General features: G+C 42.8%; 3 protein-coding genes and 2 long non-coding RNA genes across 5 annotated transcripts in view; 3 read left to right on the plus strand and 2 right to left on the minus strand.

The window, feature by feature from the left end:
• The window catches only part of LOC147336528 (NACHT, LRR and PYD domains-containing protein 12-like), a 272065-nt gene that overhangs the window by 119342 nt on the left and 133592 nt on the right, over positions 1 to 19131 (minus strand). The window lies entirely within an intron of this gene.
• LOC147336533 (uncharacterized) lies at positions 1499 to 5163 on the plus strand. Its single transcript, XR_015128295.1, has 3 exons — positions 1499 to 1728; positions 4219 to 4310; positions 5012 to 5163. It is a non-coding gene; the product is annotated as an uncharacterized LOC147336533 (long non-coding RNA).
• LOC147336534 (uncharacterized) lies at positions 11125 to 12067 on the minus strand. The gene is made up of 4 exons (XR_015128294.1): positions 12028 to 12067; positions 11673 to 11780; positions 11452 to 11567; positions 11125 to 11309 (listed from the first exon to the last, which is right to left on the minus strand). It is a non-coding gene; the product is annotated as an uncharacterized LOC147336534 (long non-coding RNA).
• Positions 12136 to 14915, plus strand: LOC147336535 (uncharacterized). The gene is made up of 9 exons (XM_086265278.1): positions 12136 to 12198; positions 12527 to 12644; positions 12737 to 12805; positions 12968 to 13211; positions 13283 to 13351; positions 13506 to 13554; positions 14173 to 14351; positions 14448 to 14507; positions 14849 to 14915. The coding sequence occupies exons 1-9, from the start codon at positions 12136 to 12138 to the stop codon at positions 14913 to 14915; spliced, it is 918 nt and encodes a 305-aa protein (XP_086121404.1).
• Positions 14455 to 16858, plus strand: LOC147336536 (uncharacterized). The gene is made up of 7 exons (XM_086285481.1): positions 14455 to 14966; positions 15041 to 15132; positions 15233 to 15347; positions 15710 to 15811; positions 16010 to 16177; positions 16303 to 16462; positions 16686 to 16858. Exons 1-7 carry the CDS (start codon positions 14954 to 14956, stop codon positions 16738 to 16740), a joined length of 705 nt encoding a protein of 234 aa, XP_086141607.1. The 5' UTR covers positions 14455 to 14953; the 3' UTR covers positions 16741 to 16858.

A 19131-nucleotide genomic window follows, 5' to 3' on the forward strand; every position in this document is an offset into this window, starting at 1 on the left:
TGCCATGGCCTGGTGGACAAGAAATTGGTTAAGGGTTCCCCGAGCTTTCACACCCCTCATGTTCTTCTTGTGCCCACCATTAGAAGCATGCCTATGGAAAAAGTGCGCCGGCACACAGTGCAGTGCGCTTTATAGGTGTTATGGTGACCTTTCCCAGCCAGGTGTTTCCCTTTTCCCATTCCTCCCTGTGCTTTTGCAGCCTTTTTTTCTTTCTCTGAGCGAAACAAACATTGCTCGCTCGTCAGGGTGTCACCGCAGCCGCTCACGCTGCTGACGCGCAAACACGTAAACGTCGGTGAAAAAGATGAAGCAGCACGGCTGTGCAGCGTGTGATCTGGACACAAGCGATGGAGGCACAACTTGTGGAACTTCGGAAAGCTCATCCGAGCCTTTTCACAAAATTATCACGACCACAACAACCGTGAAAATAGTTGGATCTACACTGCTGCTCAATCACAGCTGCCTGATCAATGTTTTTCATTAGCAATTTAGCAAAGTTGATGGTGGTGGTGTGTCTGTGTGAGTGAAAGACAGAGCGAGCGACAGATTTTCTGTTATAACCTTCATTTTATGGAGGCACAGTGTGAGCACTCAGGTCACATCAGAGCATCGGGCGGTATAGTGTGAGACCTGCATCGTGACCTACCAACTTCTAACCCATGTGAGTCAATCGTGCAGTTTGAAAATTGCAGTGTATGCCCAGCTTTAGGTGTACTGTCGTCCGAGACTTGCAGCGCAGTGTCAGCGTTTGTTTCCCTGTTGGCCAGGGCTGGCCTGGGACAAAAACTCAGCCCGGGCATTTTGACTAGAGACCGGCCCCCCAGGTATTAAAGCCATAAAGCCTTTGAATGAAAACAAACACTGTTGTGACAGTGATGTACAGTCTTGTTGGTATATGTATGATTTCTATACATTTTACATCAGATAAAAACTTGGTTGTAAGATTCAGATAATTATTTGTTAAAAGTGAGACATTTTAAATGAGAATAAGAAAGAAAAGTATTTCTTTGTGCCCCCCTCTCCCTGTTAATGCCCTACCTGCCCCCCTGGCAACACGTTGCTAGACCCGCCCCTGCACAGTTACCAGCTGTCAGCTACCTAAAAAAGGATCCTGGTGTTATTTGTCTCTCAGCAACAGTTCATAACTTCCCTTCAACTCATTCATGTCACCTAAAAGGTAAACCTGTTTCTCCATCACCTGTTCAGCCAACACGTTCTCACTCCCAACTCGTCAAACGTGTGACGCATGGTCAGGCTCCCTCTGCTGCACTTATGGACGCGCAGGGTACCCCTCTCGCGTCGGGAATTGACGTGAAGGGTCCTCCGATTGAAGAGATTGCTGCGGAAGTGCCTGTTGTCGGTATATTTAGACATTTTCCAAATCACATTGTAGTGACGTATACAGAACACAATAAATTATATAATGTAAAAAACTACCTGAAAAACAGGTAGAACGATGCTTTTGTATCGTTTATTGCATTTACGGAGGGAGTGATGTATGCTGGGTAATGGCACAGCTAGCTACTGGGTTTATTCACCCGCTTCGGCTGTTATCAGTCCATACAATGGGCGTTATTAGCACAAATCAGTCCCATAGATATGGGCCATCTCCTGCTAGATTGTTCAGAAGGTTGTTCTCATCCATCCAGATGGAGGATCACTAACAGGAGCGTGGAAGACTCCAGAATCCACTCTGGCTGGAATCCGGTGGATATACAGTGTTTACAGGTAAGACCATTTAAACGGACAGCATTTATAGAATGACTATTAAAAGTCAGCGAGTGTCAGTAATGTTAATGTGGTTATCTTAGTAATACACCGAGTGCTAATATAACAGCTTTAAGATGCATTTGTAGATATTATTATGTGTTTTACCGTCTTTATGGTGCTAGCTTAAAGTTACGGTCTAAACGTTAGCTTATATTGGAGTAAAGCTGTTACTGGTTAAACGATGTTAGCACAGAAATATTAGCTTCTGTCATGACTGATGAAGTTACTAGTTAATAAAGTTTCCAGTAAAGTGTTTAATCGCAGCCACAGATTGACAGCAAATATCTCGATTAGCTTCAGTGCATCTGTAATAAATATGTGCAAGTTTCAGTGCTTCGTTTAAACTGTATGATACTTATACTGACCCAGGGTCAGTGTAAAATACAATCCTAGCTGTGTGAACAAAGCCTGGCCCCTTTAATCCTGCATGACAAACCTCAGGATGCAGGTTATTATTATTCTTTCCTGCTGGCACACCTGTCACACCTGAGAGTCAGCTAGAAACTTACAGTGACGTGGACATCATGCAAAGACTGCCAGACTCTGTAATACTGCAAATGATCAGTGACTCAGGTTATCACTAAACTTTAAACGGCACCTCTGTGTCTCTGTGTGCTGAACATTTAGGATTGAGTCAGGCTGCATTGACTGTGGGACTTTTTTTTTTTTTTTTTTTTCTTTTTGGCCTGTCCCGTTTGGCTCTTTTGCCATCAGAATTGTTGTCTAAAGGCAAAGAAAGATGCCCAACGGATTTACTTTACCAAACTGACCATCCCAGCCTTGCCGTAATGGTCCATTTGATTCACCTTTTATTGTTTATTTTATTTTCACTTACTGAATACGGGACAGACTTGACTGGGGGAAAGAAGGGGAGAAAGAAAGAGGGAAAGAGAAACAGCTGAGAAGAGGGACGGGGGAGAAGGGCAAAAGACAAAAACCAACAGAACGGGCAGAGAAAAAAAAAATGCATATATCAATCACCTGGATCACCTGCTGAGAAAGAAAAAAGAAAGCAAGCAGAAGAGAACAAGAGTAATAGAATAAACAACATCACAATGATATATGGGAATATGACAGTAAATACTAAATGTTAAACATTATTGTGCAGCACATAAGATCAACAGAACACAGTGTGCTTTGAGGTAGGAGCCAAAAAGGGTGTAGTTTGTGGGTGTGATCACCCGTGTGTACACCTGTGAGCATGGACGCGCTTGTTTTTTGTTTTTTAAAAGGTTCCTTCATGTAATAATCTGCTAGAGGGTGTGGGGGGGCCACAGCCCCGTCCTCCAGGGCGTGAAGCAGGTGTGGAGGAGATCAAAACTCCAGACATCCAGAGGCCCCCAGAACACAAGAGACCAAGGAAGACCAACAGAGGGGCAGCCGCGCCACTGTCCCGGAAAGAGCTGAGGAGAGTCCCAGATGAGGGCTCACTCAGCAGCCGCGGAGCAGAAGCCAGGGGGAGTTGCAGTGACGCGCCCGTGAGCTCCGCCGGCAGCCAGCTGCGCCTGAGTGACCGAGCCCCAGGCCGAGAGGCCGGGGGCACCCCACCTCCGAAGTGGCCCGAGCGAGCCCCAGGCTCCAGGCCCCGATAAGCGGCCGCCAAGGAGTGAGCCGGTGTGTACCTGGACGCCCATCCCCGGACACAAAGAACCACCAACGCACCGATGTCTGAGGGGGTCCGCCACTGGCAGGGGAAGTGGTGGTAGGGGGAGATAGGCCTCCAAACCTTGGAGGGCCTGAGATGTCCCCAGAGAGGTGGCGCCTGACACCCAACCTGACATATAGACACAGACATACAGGCACACACAGATACAAACATCCATTCCCACCCTCATGCTCTCATATGCACTTACTCCACACTCAACCAACGTGGAGACAGACATAAAGAGACGTTGTACACACGATCACACTCCCCAAGCGTACTCTACAAACCGGGTCTAGGTGCCCCCGCCCCTGGAGGGGGGAACTGCACCCAGACCCAGGTGGTGTTTCCCTTTTCCCTGCGGTGGGGAGAGGCAGACCGCCCCGACTCCGCAGCAGCAGGAAGGCTCCACACTCCAGACCGCAGTCGGACGGCCAACTCCTCCTCCTAGTCCTAGCCCCCCTGCTCCAGCAGGTCGCAGAGAATGGGGGTGAGAGAAGACTCCAAACCTCCCTCCACCCGCTCATTGCAATGTTGATGCATGTGTGTTCTAAGGTGCATTTAAAACCCAGGAGGGCTTGGAGCTACCTGACTGTGGGACTTTAATGTGTTAAAAGCAGGTTGAAGACGGCTCAGAAACATTTGAAGATTAAAATTTAGCGTTATGGCTGCTGGTGGTTTGTAAAGCCTCTACTCGGCTGTATTTTTTTACTAATTTATATTTGTTGTTGTTTAACACGGATTTCAGAAGAGCAAATATGCTTAATAGTTTAACTAGATTTCATTTGTCCTTTTTTGTTCCTCAGGTACAGTACGTGATATCAAGGGCAGGCTGTCAACACTGGGGGTAGACAAGAAGCAGACGTACTTCCAAGAGGGAGCTGCAGTGAGGTCAGAGGTCAGAATCTGAAACAGCTCAGGTTTATATTTTAGAGGTTATAAAAAAATCAAAATGTATTTATAAAGAAACCTTAATAATAGTCATAATTATGATTATTATAAGAAATATCAAACATTTAAGTGTTAGCCCTGCGATAAACTGGCAGCCTGTCTTTGTCCTGTATCAGCTGGGATAGGCTTCATCCTCCCGCAACCCTGAATTGGATGCATTGTATTCCAATGATGTAATCTGATCATTTACAAACTCAAGGTATCTAATCAAAATGTAAGTAATAATTATAAAATGGGAAAGCAGAAATAAGTGTGACATGAATGTAAATGTGTGAGCTGACATAGAGGACAGCTACATGCAGTCTGAAAAACCTTTGTTGTCAAGTTTGCAGGTATATCAGCACGAGACATTCTTACATAGAAGAGACATTAAAGTCTCTAACTCAGTGAAGCATTATTGGTCCCGTCTGTTTGGATAAATATAGTAAGTTGATGTTTGTCCATTTATTGACACATTTTCTTAAGTGCTTATCCAGTTCAGGATCACAGTGGAACTGCAGCTGGATATGTTCACTAAATAAACCTTACAAAAGTTAACAATAAACCTGCATCCATGTACGTTGTTGTCCACAGGATGAGAAAATCAAACTGGAAGACTGTGGAACATGTTAATAAATGTTTGTGTGTTTATGCCTGCGTCTTTCACAGGAGGCGCTGGAAGGTTTCCCTAATAGTTCCTGGTGAATCAAAGCAGAACCATAAAGGTTGCTGGATTGCATGATGGCCTTACCCCTGAGCCGTCATCCTGTTAAAGGAGGAACCAGTTAGAAGCTGTTTTCAAAGTAGCTGAGCAGATTTCATCTCAAGTAAGCGATTAACTGTTTGTTCATCTGTTCTGCCACTTAAAGAGCATTTAAGGACGTCGTTTGAGTGTCCAGTTGAATTAATTCTACTGGCTCTCATGGTCATTTGTTATTATAGACATATTTTTCATGTTCATCCAGCTATTTAGTAAATTCAATCTATTTAGTAATATCCGTCAGCTATAAAATGTAATATAAATATAAAAATATCTAAATATCTCCTGCCCTTTATGTTTTAATGATGTAAGTCTGTTTACATTAGCATTCCTCACATATCAATGAGATGCTGTACAGTACAATCCTACTGACACAGCAGAGGGATAACGACGGCTATTCAACATCGTTGCACGACACATTCGAGCTGCATGACGCAGACAAAGTGACTAAATCATCTTTTTGTGGTTTATTGTCTTCAAACCAGCAGACAAAGCCGATGGCAGAAGATGTCGGAGAAGAACTTCAGGCCGTGGACTGAAAAGGTATTTTTGTCTTGTTATCAAAAGACATTTGGAGTGACGGCTTCTACAACTGGTTGTGCTAAAGTAAAGCTCACAGTCTAAGAAACCACAGTGTTGATATTCAGCACAAAGAGAAAAGCTCACTTGTTTGAATTTATTTACAATCATAGTTTTATAAATTCTGACTGTAAACATCTTTTACAGCTTTGATATTGTTTGACACTCGATATCAGGTTTAATTTAAAGGTTTCTGTGTCCCAATGAGCCATTTACACTGACCAGTGTCAGTTTAACTGTAACACATGCATTATTTAGATTCAACAGAGAAATAACTGAATGTAAAAAATGGCAGCCCTCAGGCAGGTTTATAGAGATATATGCATGCATTATGAAATTTATGTATCCCAGATAATTGTTATTCATCTAGTCATGGCAGACCCACCTCTTCCTCCCAAGTTAACTGCAACCCAAAAGAACTAGTGGGGCTATTTACACACTCACAACCAGTGTGGGGTAAAAAGAGCCACCAAAAAGCTGTCAGCCACAGATGTGCTAGAAGAGTTAGAAACTCTACTTATGGAGAAGCTTTCTAAGCCTAACAGGGGACAGGTACTCCTGCCCAAATAACATGATATAACCCCACATACAGCCCAGCCATAAAGTGAACCAAGTCATTTAGTTAAAGACAGCATGGGACCAAATGCATGTAACCAGCCTGCACCAACCTGACATTTCTTCCTCCTGAATTAAATGAATGAATGGATGAAAGTTAAATGACTACAAACCTAAAGCCACTAGTTCCCACGCTGGAGCTCCCTGACACTGTGTGTTAACCGTATTTAGCTTGTATCAACAGTTGTAACAGGCTAAGATACGTGAGACACTGCATTGAATGATTGTTCCTGTCTTAATGGTTTCAGCTCAGATGTTCTGCTTTTTCCTTTCAGTAGATCAAAGCAGCTCGTGCTCCTTCTGCTTCCAATTTAGAAGAAGAAGAAGAAGGCGAAGGCTTCAGCGAAGTGGCGTTCATGGTCTCAGTGAACAGTCACGGTCACACACTGCATGTGGTTTTAAAAGCAACATGTCTGTTCACCACAACAATGGAGATGTGTAATATTAGTGCAGCTATGGTTTGTTCTTGAACATCAGTTCTGTTTTCTACTTTAATCACTTAGACCAAAAAAGTGTTGTTTTCAGATTCTTTCTTTTACATCTATAAACCACCTGTTCATTTTTTTTATTACAATTAGTTTCACATAAATGTTAGTGTTTCCTTTATGATCTTTTAATGCTTACACTACACTGTACATGTCTACATTAGAGACATTTCTGTTACCTGTTTCTGTTGACTCAGAGTTGTGAAATGTTCTTTTATTTGATACACAATATGAAGTTCATAATTTTCTTACAAATAAAACTCTGATGACAAACATGAACAGCTGTGCTTATTTCTGAGACATGAGTTTTTGAATGTGTTCATATTTAGACAGTGTGCATCTGTCTGCTGAAATTGAAATTGAAATTGATGGTCAACAGAAGGCAAATATATATCAATATAAAACAATATTGAAGTAATGTCTTTACCCTCTGCAGCGTGTTGACCCAATCACCTTATTCACTGTAGTAAACATGCACCGCTAGCTCACGTGACTGACTGTCTCCATGGTTACATCGTATATTATTAGCTATGTAAACAGCTTCCATAGATACCGCCATAGCTCTCTGCAGCTGTAACACTTTCACACTTTGCAAATCATTTCACGTTTTTGATAGTTATGAAGACAGAATATGTTTTTAAGGTCATGCTGGGCGGTTGCTATGGTGGTTGCTGTGGACTCGGGTGGACCGCGTCCAATTCCTGTTATTAGCTGTCCGCCGCAGGAAGGCTGCGTTCCATTTACAAGTAGTGACCGTCTGCCGCAACTCGAACTCAAACCCCGCTTTGTTCTTTAATTATAGGCCTTTTATAGCCGTTCATGACACGCACCCACACACATAAAGCACTTTGCCTCACCATGAGAATGCAAGTTTACCTAACCTAACCTTAAGTATCTGATATAGGATAGAAAAATGAAGCAACCAGAGATTTAATGATGAAGACTCTGGGTTCTGTAGTTCACGTTTTACAGTCCTGAATGACTCTTTGCATATAATTTATTGAAGAGGAGTTTAGAATGCACTTTACATTTAGACTGTTGCTGTTTCATTTTTTTACATTGTTGCCGTGTTATGTTATGAATAAGGTTCACCTGCTGGGGGTTTGATGGATCAGCTGGACAATACAGTCAAAGACCGACTTCATTCATCATATGCAAGAATCCTAGTTGGATTTTTGTTGTCACTCATGTTTTTGAACCAAATATTGAAAACAATTATGACAGACTGGATACCTCGTCAGGTGTACATTACCTTGTAGTCAAGCATCCGAGGACAGAGCCCTGCCCACCATGAGCCTGGGTGGATACGTTGTTATTAATATAAAAGGACCAATACTGAATATGAATATTTCATGAAAATTGAATTATAATACAAATTAGTAATAAGGGTTTCTCTGCGCCCTTATCTACCCCATACTCAAAGAGCTGCGGGCAGAGAGGGTGACAGGCGAGGATGGCACTGAAGAGAAGATGCTCGGTTTCTGGAGTCTCCTGGTCCTGTCAGTATTAGTAGGATGCATCTGCTGTGTCTTCTCGTGGATGCTCACCTACCTTGACTCGTTCCAGCCTGGTATGGATTTCCCAACACTGCGGACAGTGGCCCACGTCAGAGACGTTTAATATTGATTACATATGTCTGAATTGCTAACCCTAACCCTAGCTCAACAGACCACAATGCCCTGGACTGTCAGTATTATTACATGCTGTGAACATAAGTAGCTTTGATCACAGTTTATGTTGTAAAAGAGAAGGAATATTGGAAAGAAAGATCAACATTGTGATATTATTTCTTCCAAACTGACCAGAAACATGCTTGTCAGACTCTCACAGCAAAGGATCAGACTCACTGTGCATGACGGCTCAGGCCAATGATGTCTGTTAGATTGTCAGTTGTTTAGTGCTTCAAATTCAAATTCAAATTTATTTGTCACGTACACAGTCATACACAGTACGATATGTAGTGAAATGCTTGGACAACTGCTCGTGACCTAAAGAAAACAAAAAAGGAAAAGGCTATGAATAAGATAGGAAATAAATATGAAAAATTAAAAAGGGTAAATTTAACTAGGAAGGAATAAAATATAAATTAAGGTTAAAAACGAAATAACTGTACAACACAAATTAGAATGAAGGGTAAATTTAACTGGGAAGAATAAGATAAAGATAAATATATAAATTAAAGTTGAAAATAAAATAACTGTACAACAAAATACACAATATAGAACTATATAAGAATGTATGAAGAAATCTAAATATAAATAAATATATACACAATAACAGCAGCTGTACAAGTATTAACTGGAAATGAAGAATATAATGTCCAGTGTTGTGCAATCCACATTATGTCTTCTGCAGTGCAAATATGCTTAAAGTGATTTAAGTGATGAAGTGAAAACAATGTCCAGAATGTTCAGTGTGTGTGTAAGAACTATATGTGTGGGTCAGTACTGTGTGGTGGTGTGATTGAGAGACCGTATCGCCTGCGGGAAGAAGCTCCTCCTCAGTCTCTCTGTGTTGGTCTTCAGGGAGCGGAATCGCTTTCCTGACCTCAACAGAGAGAACAGTCCGTTGTTGGGATGGCTGAGGTCCTTCACGATCTTCCTGGCCTTGGTCCAGCACCGCCTGCTGTAGATTGAGTGCAGGTCAGGGAGCTCGGAGCGGATGGTGCGCTCAGCTGACCGCACAACCCTCTGTAGAGCTCGTCTGTCCTGCATGGTGCTGTTCCCGAACCAGGTTAAGATGTTTCCCGCCAGGATGCTCTCTATGGTGCACGAGTAAAAGTTCCTGAGCACCTTGGAGGGCAGTTGGAAGTCTCTCAAGCGTCTGAGGTGGTAGAGACGCTGTCGGGCCTTTTTCACCACGGTGTTGATGTGACAGGACCATGACAGGTCCTGCGTGATGTGAACTCCGAGGTATTTGAAGCTGTCCACTCTCTCCACTGGGCACTCGTTGATGACGGGGGTCTGGTAGTTCCTCTCCTGCTTAGTGCTGAAGTCCACTATCAGCTCCTTTGTCTTACTGACGTTTAGAAGGAGGTTGTTCCTCTGGCACCAGTTCTCCAGATTCCTAATCTCCTTCAGGTAGGCCGTCTCGTTGTTATCAGAGATCAGGCCCACCACGACGGTGTCGTCAGCAAACTTGATGATGGTGGTGGAGCTGGTAGTGGCCACACAGTCATATGTGTACAAAGAGTACAGCAGGGGGCTCAGAACACACCCCTGGGGGGCTCCAGTGCTGAGAGTGGTGGAGGCTGAGACATGTCCGCCCATCCTTACTGCCTGTGGTCTGCCAGTTAGGAAGTTGGAGATCCACTGACACATAGATGAGCTGAGTCCCAGATGCTCCAGCTTGGTGGTGAGTGTGGAGGGAATTATGGTGTTAAATGCAGAGCTGTAGTCTATGAAGAGCATTTTAACATAATTCCCCCTTCTAGTGTCCAAGTGAGTGAGTGATGTGTGGAGGAGATGAGAGATGGCATCGTCTGTGGAACAATTTGGACGGTAAGCGAACTGTAGTGGGTCCAGTGTGTCTGGTAGTGTACAGTTGGGGTCACCGTCTCTATTTCAGAATAATTAATATGCGGAAAACACTAAAAGTTGATTGTCTTCCAATATTCTAGCATAATTAAAAAACTTTGACTTTGTAAGTACATATTATTAGTCCTAATGCCAGTATGATTATTCATAACTCCTGCTTTGAAATACTGAACATTAAAATTTACCTGATGAAAGATAATTTACAGTGGCACTCTGTCAGGATCATTCTGACTGTAAGATCACTGTATTAATCTGAATCCTTCTGCAATGTGCTGTGAATGAATGCTGATGCAACTCACTGTGGGAAAGCTGTTAATAAAATGAATCTGTGACACATGCAACACATTCACAGAGGAAGAGGACACAAAGGGAGGACATGCAGAGGCTGTGTTGAAGTCAGAAATCCAAATCTTTATTAAAAAACAGGCGGCGGTAACAAACAGGAAGACAAGCAGTCCATCAAACAGTCTACAAGGTCAAACATTCAGAGAATTCAAACAGCAGTAAAAAATAACTGGACACTGAAAAACTTAAAGCAATTTGTGACGCAATAAAAGGAAGCAGCGCAGTATATTCACTGAATTATCATCAATTACAAAAGAGAAAAACGACGATTTCTAAGGATTATTTTCTTAAATGCAGTTAGAGTGTGGCTGGTAAAGATGGAAACATACAGAATGTGAACTGTGTGAGTTTGTGAACTTTGTTAGTAACAAATGAGGTAAAAAAACAACAACCCCAAAACAGACAAAACACAGAAAGAGGCTCTCAGTATTCATTAATCTTTAGAAAGAAAAATTCTGGTCGTGGATTTTTACAGTCTTAGTTCCGCTCGCTGTCATCATTATAATCATCATGATCAATGGTGAGGTCCTGAGGTGGGCGGGGCTGTCTCTGGTGATGTCACCATGAAGGAACAGCATCTGGCACGTGTTGCTGAAACATCCCAGTACACTGGTGTAGTTTCCTCTCCAGCTGTTTGACATGTGACACTTGAACATTAAGGGGAAGAAAAAGAAACAGTGTTAGGTCAGGTGACCACATGGTTTCTAAAGTAACTAACAGGAAGTAACCAGGCCGTTAGAAATGGATGGCATGTGTTTAGAGTTACTGGAGTTGGGTAACTCTACTTACCAAAAGCAGCAGCACACAGATGAAGGATCAGATGCTGAATGTTGCAGGAACATGCTCATGTGTGGTGGTCATTCAGTGCTGCAGGTTAGACAGTCCAAGACTGATATGCTGCCCATCTGAGAGTTTGAAAACACACATGCAAAGATTTATTTTGTGTTACAGTCAAAGTTGGATGTTCATTTTTGTCCTTTAAAAATGTTTGTGTATTTGAAAGCACTAACATTTAAGGATGACTTGGATCGTCTCCTTTAAAGGGGAGACAAGTGTATCCACTGATCCACGTCACTTTACCTGGATGATGACTCCTCCCCCCTCACTCAGAAACACTCCTAATATAACCAAGCAAATAAATAATATTGAAGATTTACTTACATCATTACAAAAACATCAAAAACATCTCCCTTTGATTCTGTTTCTCCATTCCTGCTGAACATCAGGCAACAAATATCTCAATAAATCACAGTAAAATGTAAAGCACATGTTTTCTTTGTCTAACCTCTGCAGAGCCTCTGTCAAGAAAAACACATCTGTAAGCATAAAACAAATATACATTTCATAACACGTCACTGGACAAACCTCGGTCAGCTGATTTCCTCTGTGCAGTGCAGACGAACATCAGTCGTAGTTGTTTACATTATATAATTTATTGTGTTCTGTATACGTCACTACAATGTGATTTGGAAAATGTCTAAATATACCGACAACAGGCACTTCCGCAGCAATCTCTTCAATCGGAGGACCCTTCACGTCAATTCCCGACGCGAGAGGGGTACCCTGCGCGTCCATAAGTGCAGCAGAGGGAGCCTGACCATGCGTCACACGTTTGACGAGTTGGGAGTGAGAACGTGTTGGTTCAGCTCTGATGATTCAGTAAGGACGTCTCCTGGTTTCATCTTCATGTTTCCCTCTCACCACATATCCAAACTGATATTATGACCAGCAGCTTTTACAGCTGTAGCTCAGCATGAACGTTTTGTTTTGGGTTTTTTCTGCCCATGCCTGTGATGCCGCCCTCAACACGCTTTAATCATGGACTGTATTTTAGGTGTTGCATTTCTTCTTGTTAATTGCGTAGAATGATGCACAGAGTGAACCTCAGCCAAGACCAGTGCGCTGGAAAAAACTTGACAGACAGGGAGATTTTATTCCTCAAAGACCATCATCCAGTCGAAGTACTAGTTGCCATGTGGTCAGTGTTCTCACAACCATTGATTTTATCTCACAACTTGTTTTCACCAAAGAATTTCAGTAAGTAAATATTCTTCGATCTCTTTTTTCCCCCCAGTGTCTGCAGATCAGCATCAATGTCCACGTGAAGAACCTAGTTATGTTGCCAGTGTCAACCCAACAAAAGGTACTTTACCTTCTTTTATATGTTGTGATTCCTTTTTTAAAGTTTGCTTTCATATTTGTTGTTATAGTTGAGTTATGCAGGGCTTTTGTGCAGTCCTAAGAAACATACTGCCCAGAGTGTTTTTCACTTTGTGGAAGAGTTTCTTTATTTTTTTTCTGTTAGTGTGTGGAACTGAGGTGCTTCGTCAGGAGCTCCTTCAGTGGTTGGAGGAAGGAGAAGAGGACGCAGCCATGACTTGTGAGACGTCGTCTGAGTCAGCTCCTACTCACTGGGCGATCAGAAATATGGTGTCCTTGCAAAAGTGGAAAGAGGCCAGGCCTTGTCTTATAGACAATATGTTAGCTACTCTGGATCCACAGTCACACCGTGTGTGTCAGTGTGGCAAACAAGTAGTTGTGAGGTGTCTGGACTGCCTGTCTCTTCCATTCCTTTGTGCTGACTGTGATATTGCAGTTCACACACGCTTTGCCCTGCACAGCAGAGAGGCAGTAACAGGAGGGTTTTTGCAGCCTTCATCAGAGTTTCACAAGCCAATATTATTTTTAAGTCCTATGCATTTCTTGCTATGTACTATGAGTGTGTGCTGTTATTGTATATTATTGTATTATTGTATTATTGTATTGTATTGTATATTATTATATTTATTGTGTATCATTTAATTTCCAATTCTTTTTATATATATTGTGTGTTTTAATGTTAGTTCAGCTGGTGCCTGTGCAAAGGCCAGACTGTGTGTGACTGCCGAGCAGGTAACGTTGAGTTTTCACCCGGTGCAATTGTGGCTCTTGTAACCATAAATGGTAAGTTGCTCTTTTGTCACACAGTACATACACAATAGATGTGTTTGCAGGTTTTAGTGCAAATTGTACATTGCTACATTGTTTTGAATTACCCTCGGCCCGCAGTATATGTGGGCACCTGTCAAAGGTCATTTGGATTTACCAGACCGCTTTGAAAACAACATGAAATCTTCACAACATGAAACAAATGAATGTCTTTGTTGAGCCATGACTGGATTTCTCCTTATCCTTCCTAAAGGCTGTTATAACCTTGCACTGCCAGTGGTGAGCTGCACCAGCTGTGACCTAATGTGGTCCCCCTCAGTTAAGGACTTCCAGGGTGGTGGATATTGGCCTGGCACCTTAAATTTCTGCACCCTGTTTCCAATGGATGTCTTTCAGTCTTTCTATGACATTAAGAAGCTGCAGCAGGGATGTCACTTAAGGCCTTTGTCAAAGTGCTGGATGAAAGAACAGCCCATTTTGGAAGGGTGAGTTTCTAAATTTGTCAAGTTCAAGGAAATTGTGCAAATCAATGTTTATGATGACTGTCCGTGAATATTCTGTTGTTTGTCCTCTACTTAAAAGACTGGCCGAATATCAGCTGATGCCTACAGTAAAAGTTTCTTGGAGTGGAGTGCTGTAAAGTGTGAGGTGGACAGGATGTGCAAGGAGCCATGCTTTAGCTGCCCTGCCTGCACTCCAGACATGCTCGCCGTGTCAGTTGATGGAAACCGCAAGCTTTATCGCTTTCAATCAAATGCAAGGTACGTTATGCATTGTGGACATAAATCAAATATGGATTTGTACAAAAATTGTATTTTGATGTTTCATTTCAAACAACTGTCACTGTGTTCGTTCAGCACTTCAGAGCAGGGGAACTTTGAAGGTGTCTTCATTGAGAAAGATGAGGAAGTTGCTGAGTTTGTGAAATACATCCAGAGACACACAAATGATGTAAGATACACATATATATCAGTGCTGTCAGCGTTAATCTTGTTAAAATGACGTTAACGCCATAACCATATACTCATACGTGTGTGTGTGGATACATATTTGGATGGGTGGATATTTATTTTGTTTTTCTCTTGGTGTTGTCGTAATACTATTTACTTGACTTTATCTTAATGTGTACTTCATTTTGAGTAGCTCACACTTGGATGTGCGAGGTATACTGCAGCTTGTAGTCTTGGATACGTTTAAGACATTTTGTTATAAGGTTGAATGAATTCAGCAGTCATGTATTGTGACCTCCTTTCTATAGATCAAATGGGGAGGTGCGTTTCAGGATGGGGCCGGTTCTACAGTTGGAGAAGAGGTGGAACAAGTAAACAGTTTCCTGTCTAGGGCGGCCATCACAACGAAGTACATGTCTAAAGCAGGTGTGTGTCTGTGTGTGAGATTCCACTCAGTCTCCTGCTCTTTCATTCTTATTTGTATACTAACTGGAATGCAGGGCGAACAGACATGCTGAGCCTCCTGGCTTTGGGCTGGAACAAAAGGAAAGTGGAACAACTGGGCCGCACTTTGAGCCAGAGATATCTAAAGGTCATTTTTTCAACACCCATTTTAATGTGTGTGGTAATGGGGGAAAACACCAGTACTCTAAAAATGTCAATATGAATGACATTTATTAATGTATTCTTAGATCATAAGGATCCTTAGAGAACAAGTGGAGAGCCTGAATGCGAGCAGAAATGAGCTGGGTGTGGATGATGACACACTGCAGCAATGGGTGGCCGATGTGCAGCAATGGGCTGAAGGTGAGTCTCAATATAATGCACTCGTGTATAACAACAGGACCCACCATGGCCTCATTAAAGAACTTAGAGTTAAGATCTTTCTGACAGTGTCAACAAACAATGAAAAATAAGCCTTGTAAAAGCAGAATTGATGGCAGAGTTGTTGCGTTTGATCAAATTGGATTGGACCTGGGTTGAAGTGATGTCGTACTATTTGGTTTTATAAACCTGAACACCAACATACTTGTTATCTCATGATAATGCAGCACATGAAGGCTCCAGATGTCTTATAATGAATATCATCAAGTCAGTGATTACAGAGTCCACTGTAGTTTGGTGACTGTTACTCATCCTTTGTTCTGATTAATATTCCTCTCACTTAGAAACGGATCAAACTAATGGCAGCCTTGGAGCGTTGCAGGCACGAGTAGAGGAGCTTGTCATCATCATCAGAGTGCGAACACAAAGTCTTTACAGACAAAATGGTGTCACAGTTTCTTTGAAACGGACCGTTTGATGCTCAGTTTGTACAGCTTGTACAGCTACTTTGTAAACAGAATAAAATCAGATCCAGGTTTGTTTAAGCTGGATGTGATTCGTTCTAGCAAACAAATTGATGAGTGTAGATTAAAATGTAAATATATGCATTATGTGAAGGTGTTCCTTTTTATGATTATTTACAGATAGCAACAAGAGGCGACACAGAATTCACAAGGTCATCTTAGATGAGAAGAAGCACTTGGCGGCTGCTGTTGACGACTACAACAAGCTCGATGAACCAACAAAGCAAATCGTATCCAGTGATGCCCTCATGCAGACCGACGTTTGGCCCTGGCAGAGCACAAGTGAACGTAAGCTCTTGATTTCTAAATATCCTTTTTAAACAAACTCCCAGTATCTGAGCAGCAGTTGAATGTTTTGTTCTTGAATCATAATATGCTACTATGTTTTCCCATCTGATGTTGTTAAACTGTAGCTGCTGCTGACCTCCGGACAAAGAGAAAGGTCTTTGAGAAGGTGATGGCTGTGAGGCGCCTGAGAGAGGAGGAGATGATCCTTTGCAGGGAGATGCAGCATCACTGGACAGTGTTGCGAATGCGATCTGTGGTGTTGGGGACAATCTCCTCACACTGTAAGCACATCTTTTATTTATTTATACATTTGGTGATGAATTGATTGAAAATAATAGCAGATGCTAAAGTCTTACTGGATCTTTTACCTATATTTGGGTTGCTAGCTAACACTGCCTTCTCCCTTAAAAAAAGTTTAATTACATGATCCTAATTCCTTGTGTTTATGAGGTGAGGTTTGTTTGTTTGTTTGTTTTACTTATATTTAATAGTTTTGTTGTTTTTACAGCCCTCTTGTTGGCATGTCGGAGGATGCACAGAAAGGACTCCATAGCCTGGTTTAAAAACAAAGTGAACTGAAAGCTGAAACGCTCAAAGTAAAGGACGTGTACAAGAGAATCCTCAGCCACCAACCACTCCTGGAAATGGACTCGGAGGAGGAGGAGGACGTTCCAGACGATGAGAGTGATTTGAGCACTTCTGATGAAGACTGATTGTAAATGGTAAATGGCCTGTATTTGTATAGCGCTTTTCTAGTCCCTAAGGACCCCAAAGCGCTTTACACAACCTGTCATCCACCCATTCACACACACATTCACACACTGGTGATGGCAAGCTACAATGTAGCCACAGCCACCCTGGGGCGCACTGACAGAGGCGAGGCTGCCGGACACTGGCGCCACCGGGCCCTCTGACCACCACCAGTAGCCAACGGGTGAAGTGTCTTGCCCAAGGACACAACGACCAAGACTGTCCAAGCCGGGGCTCGAACCGGCAACCTTCCGATTACAAGGCAAACTCCCAACTCTTGAGCCGCGTTCGCCCACGATTGTGTCATCATTGATGTTATGTTTGCTAGAATAAAAAGTTCATCACATCTGTTTAATGTGATTTTTATAATGTCTGTTTCAGAAATTGCTTATCTACAGACATTTTACATGTAGAGAAGAAAAATGTAATTCCCTTGGTGCAGTTGTTTACCCTGAATCATTCTTTCCCATCTAATTTAATGACTAGTGCACATGTTCAGATACAATAACATCATTTAATTCATGGGATGCTTTCTGGGCTGCTCAAATTACCACAAACTGTAAAAGCACCAGGCAGCACACTCACAAGGACATGTTTTGTTCAGTGTTTTGTTGAAGAAATCAACAAGTACAACTGAGATGTTTGCTGTAGTGGTGTGTTTGTTAAGAAGCATGCCAGCACACTGGTGAACTGACAGTCCCAGAATGCACCCGAGCCAGTGACTCGCCCCAGAAAAAATGACATTAATTATCTAGAAAGACAACCGTGATCAAAGACTAAGTAAAAGAGTAGGAAACAAAAGATAAGGAAAGGTACTGTGGGGTAGGAAAGAAAGGCCAGAGCCATGCAAAATGACCTCCAGCAGGCCACAAATATGCACGTCTGTTCAAACGGTCAGATACTGACTCCATGAGGGTGGTATGAGGGCTCGACGTCCACAGGTGGGGGTTGTGCTTACAGCCTAACATCGTGCAGGATGTTTGGCATTTGCCAGAGAACACCAAGATTGGCAACTTTGCCACTGGCGCCCTGTGCTCTTCACAGATGAAAGCAAGTTCACACTAAGTACTTGTGACAGAGTCTGGAGACATATTGGAGAACCTTCTGCTGCCTGAAACATCCTCCAGCATGATGGTTGGGCAGTGGGTCACTAATGGTGTGGGGTGGCATTTCTTTGGGGGACCGCACAGCCCTCCATGTGCTCGGCAGAGGTAGCCTGACTGCCATTAGGTGCTGAAATTAGATCCTCAGATCCCTTGTGAGACTATATGCTGGTGCGGGTGGCCCCGGGTTCCTCCTAATGCAAGACAGCGCTAGACCTCATGTGGCTGGAGTGTGTCAGCAGTTCCTGCAAGACGAAGGCATTGATGCTGTGGACTGGCCCGCCCATTCCCCAGACCTGAATCCATTTGAGGACATCTGGGACATCATGTCTCGCTCCATCCACCAACTGCACCACAGACTGTCCAGGAGTTGGCAGATGCTTTAGTCCTGGAGTCTGGGAGGAGATCCATCAGGAGATGGACTTCATCAGGAGCATGCCCAGGTGTTGTAGGGAGGTCATACAGGCATGTGGAGGCCACACAGACTACAGAGCCTCATTTTGACGTGTTTGAAGGACATTACATCAAACCAGATGAATGATTCTGTATTGCACTGATCAAGGAACCAACCCAATAGCAGCTAAAGGCATCCTCTTCACATTACTTCACTCAGTAAGTTTATACTATGTTTAATGTGCATTTTCTTCATCAGTCTAGAACATAACATGTTAGCGCTCCCTGGTCCTTTTTGGAGACAGATCCTGAGACAGCAGGCAGCTTTGGAGAACTCATGCCAGCTGTGGTCATTAAGGAATACTTTGATTTAATATTGATTTCATGACAACTATCCTCAGGCACATATTCCTGGATATACACAATGACACGAGTAAACTCCCATTTTAGAATCATGGCCTTCTTTGATCTGACTTACTGCCTCAGACTTTGGACCTGTGTCCCCAAAACTACAGAGAATCCATGACACTGGGTAAGAGGCCTTGATCATGTTATAAGTGAGAGAGTTTGGTGTAACAGTGGTTGAACATGCCAAATCAATCCACAACATACTGCCATTCCCCAGCTGTAACCTGCATATGCATCAAACCAAAACCCAGTTCCACAGCCACATGATAGACATACAGATGAGGTTAAAGGGCTGTGTCA

This window comes from Aulonocara sp. 'chitande type north' Nkhata Bay, linkage group LG3, assembly GCF_057382095.1.
Source record: "Aulonocara sp. 'chitande type north' Nkhata Bay isolate Kocher_YH1m ecotype deep benthic linkage group LG3, A_spYH_male_GT1.1, whole genome shotgun sequence".
In the NCBI taxonomy this organism is placed as follows: Eukaryota; Metazoa; Chordata; class Actinopteri; order Cichliformes; family Cichlidae; genus Aulonocara; species Aulonocara sp. 'chitande type north' Nkhata Bay.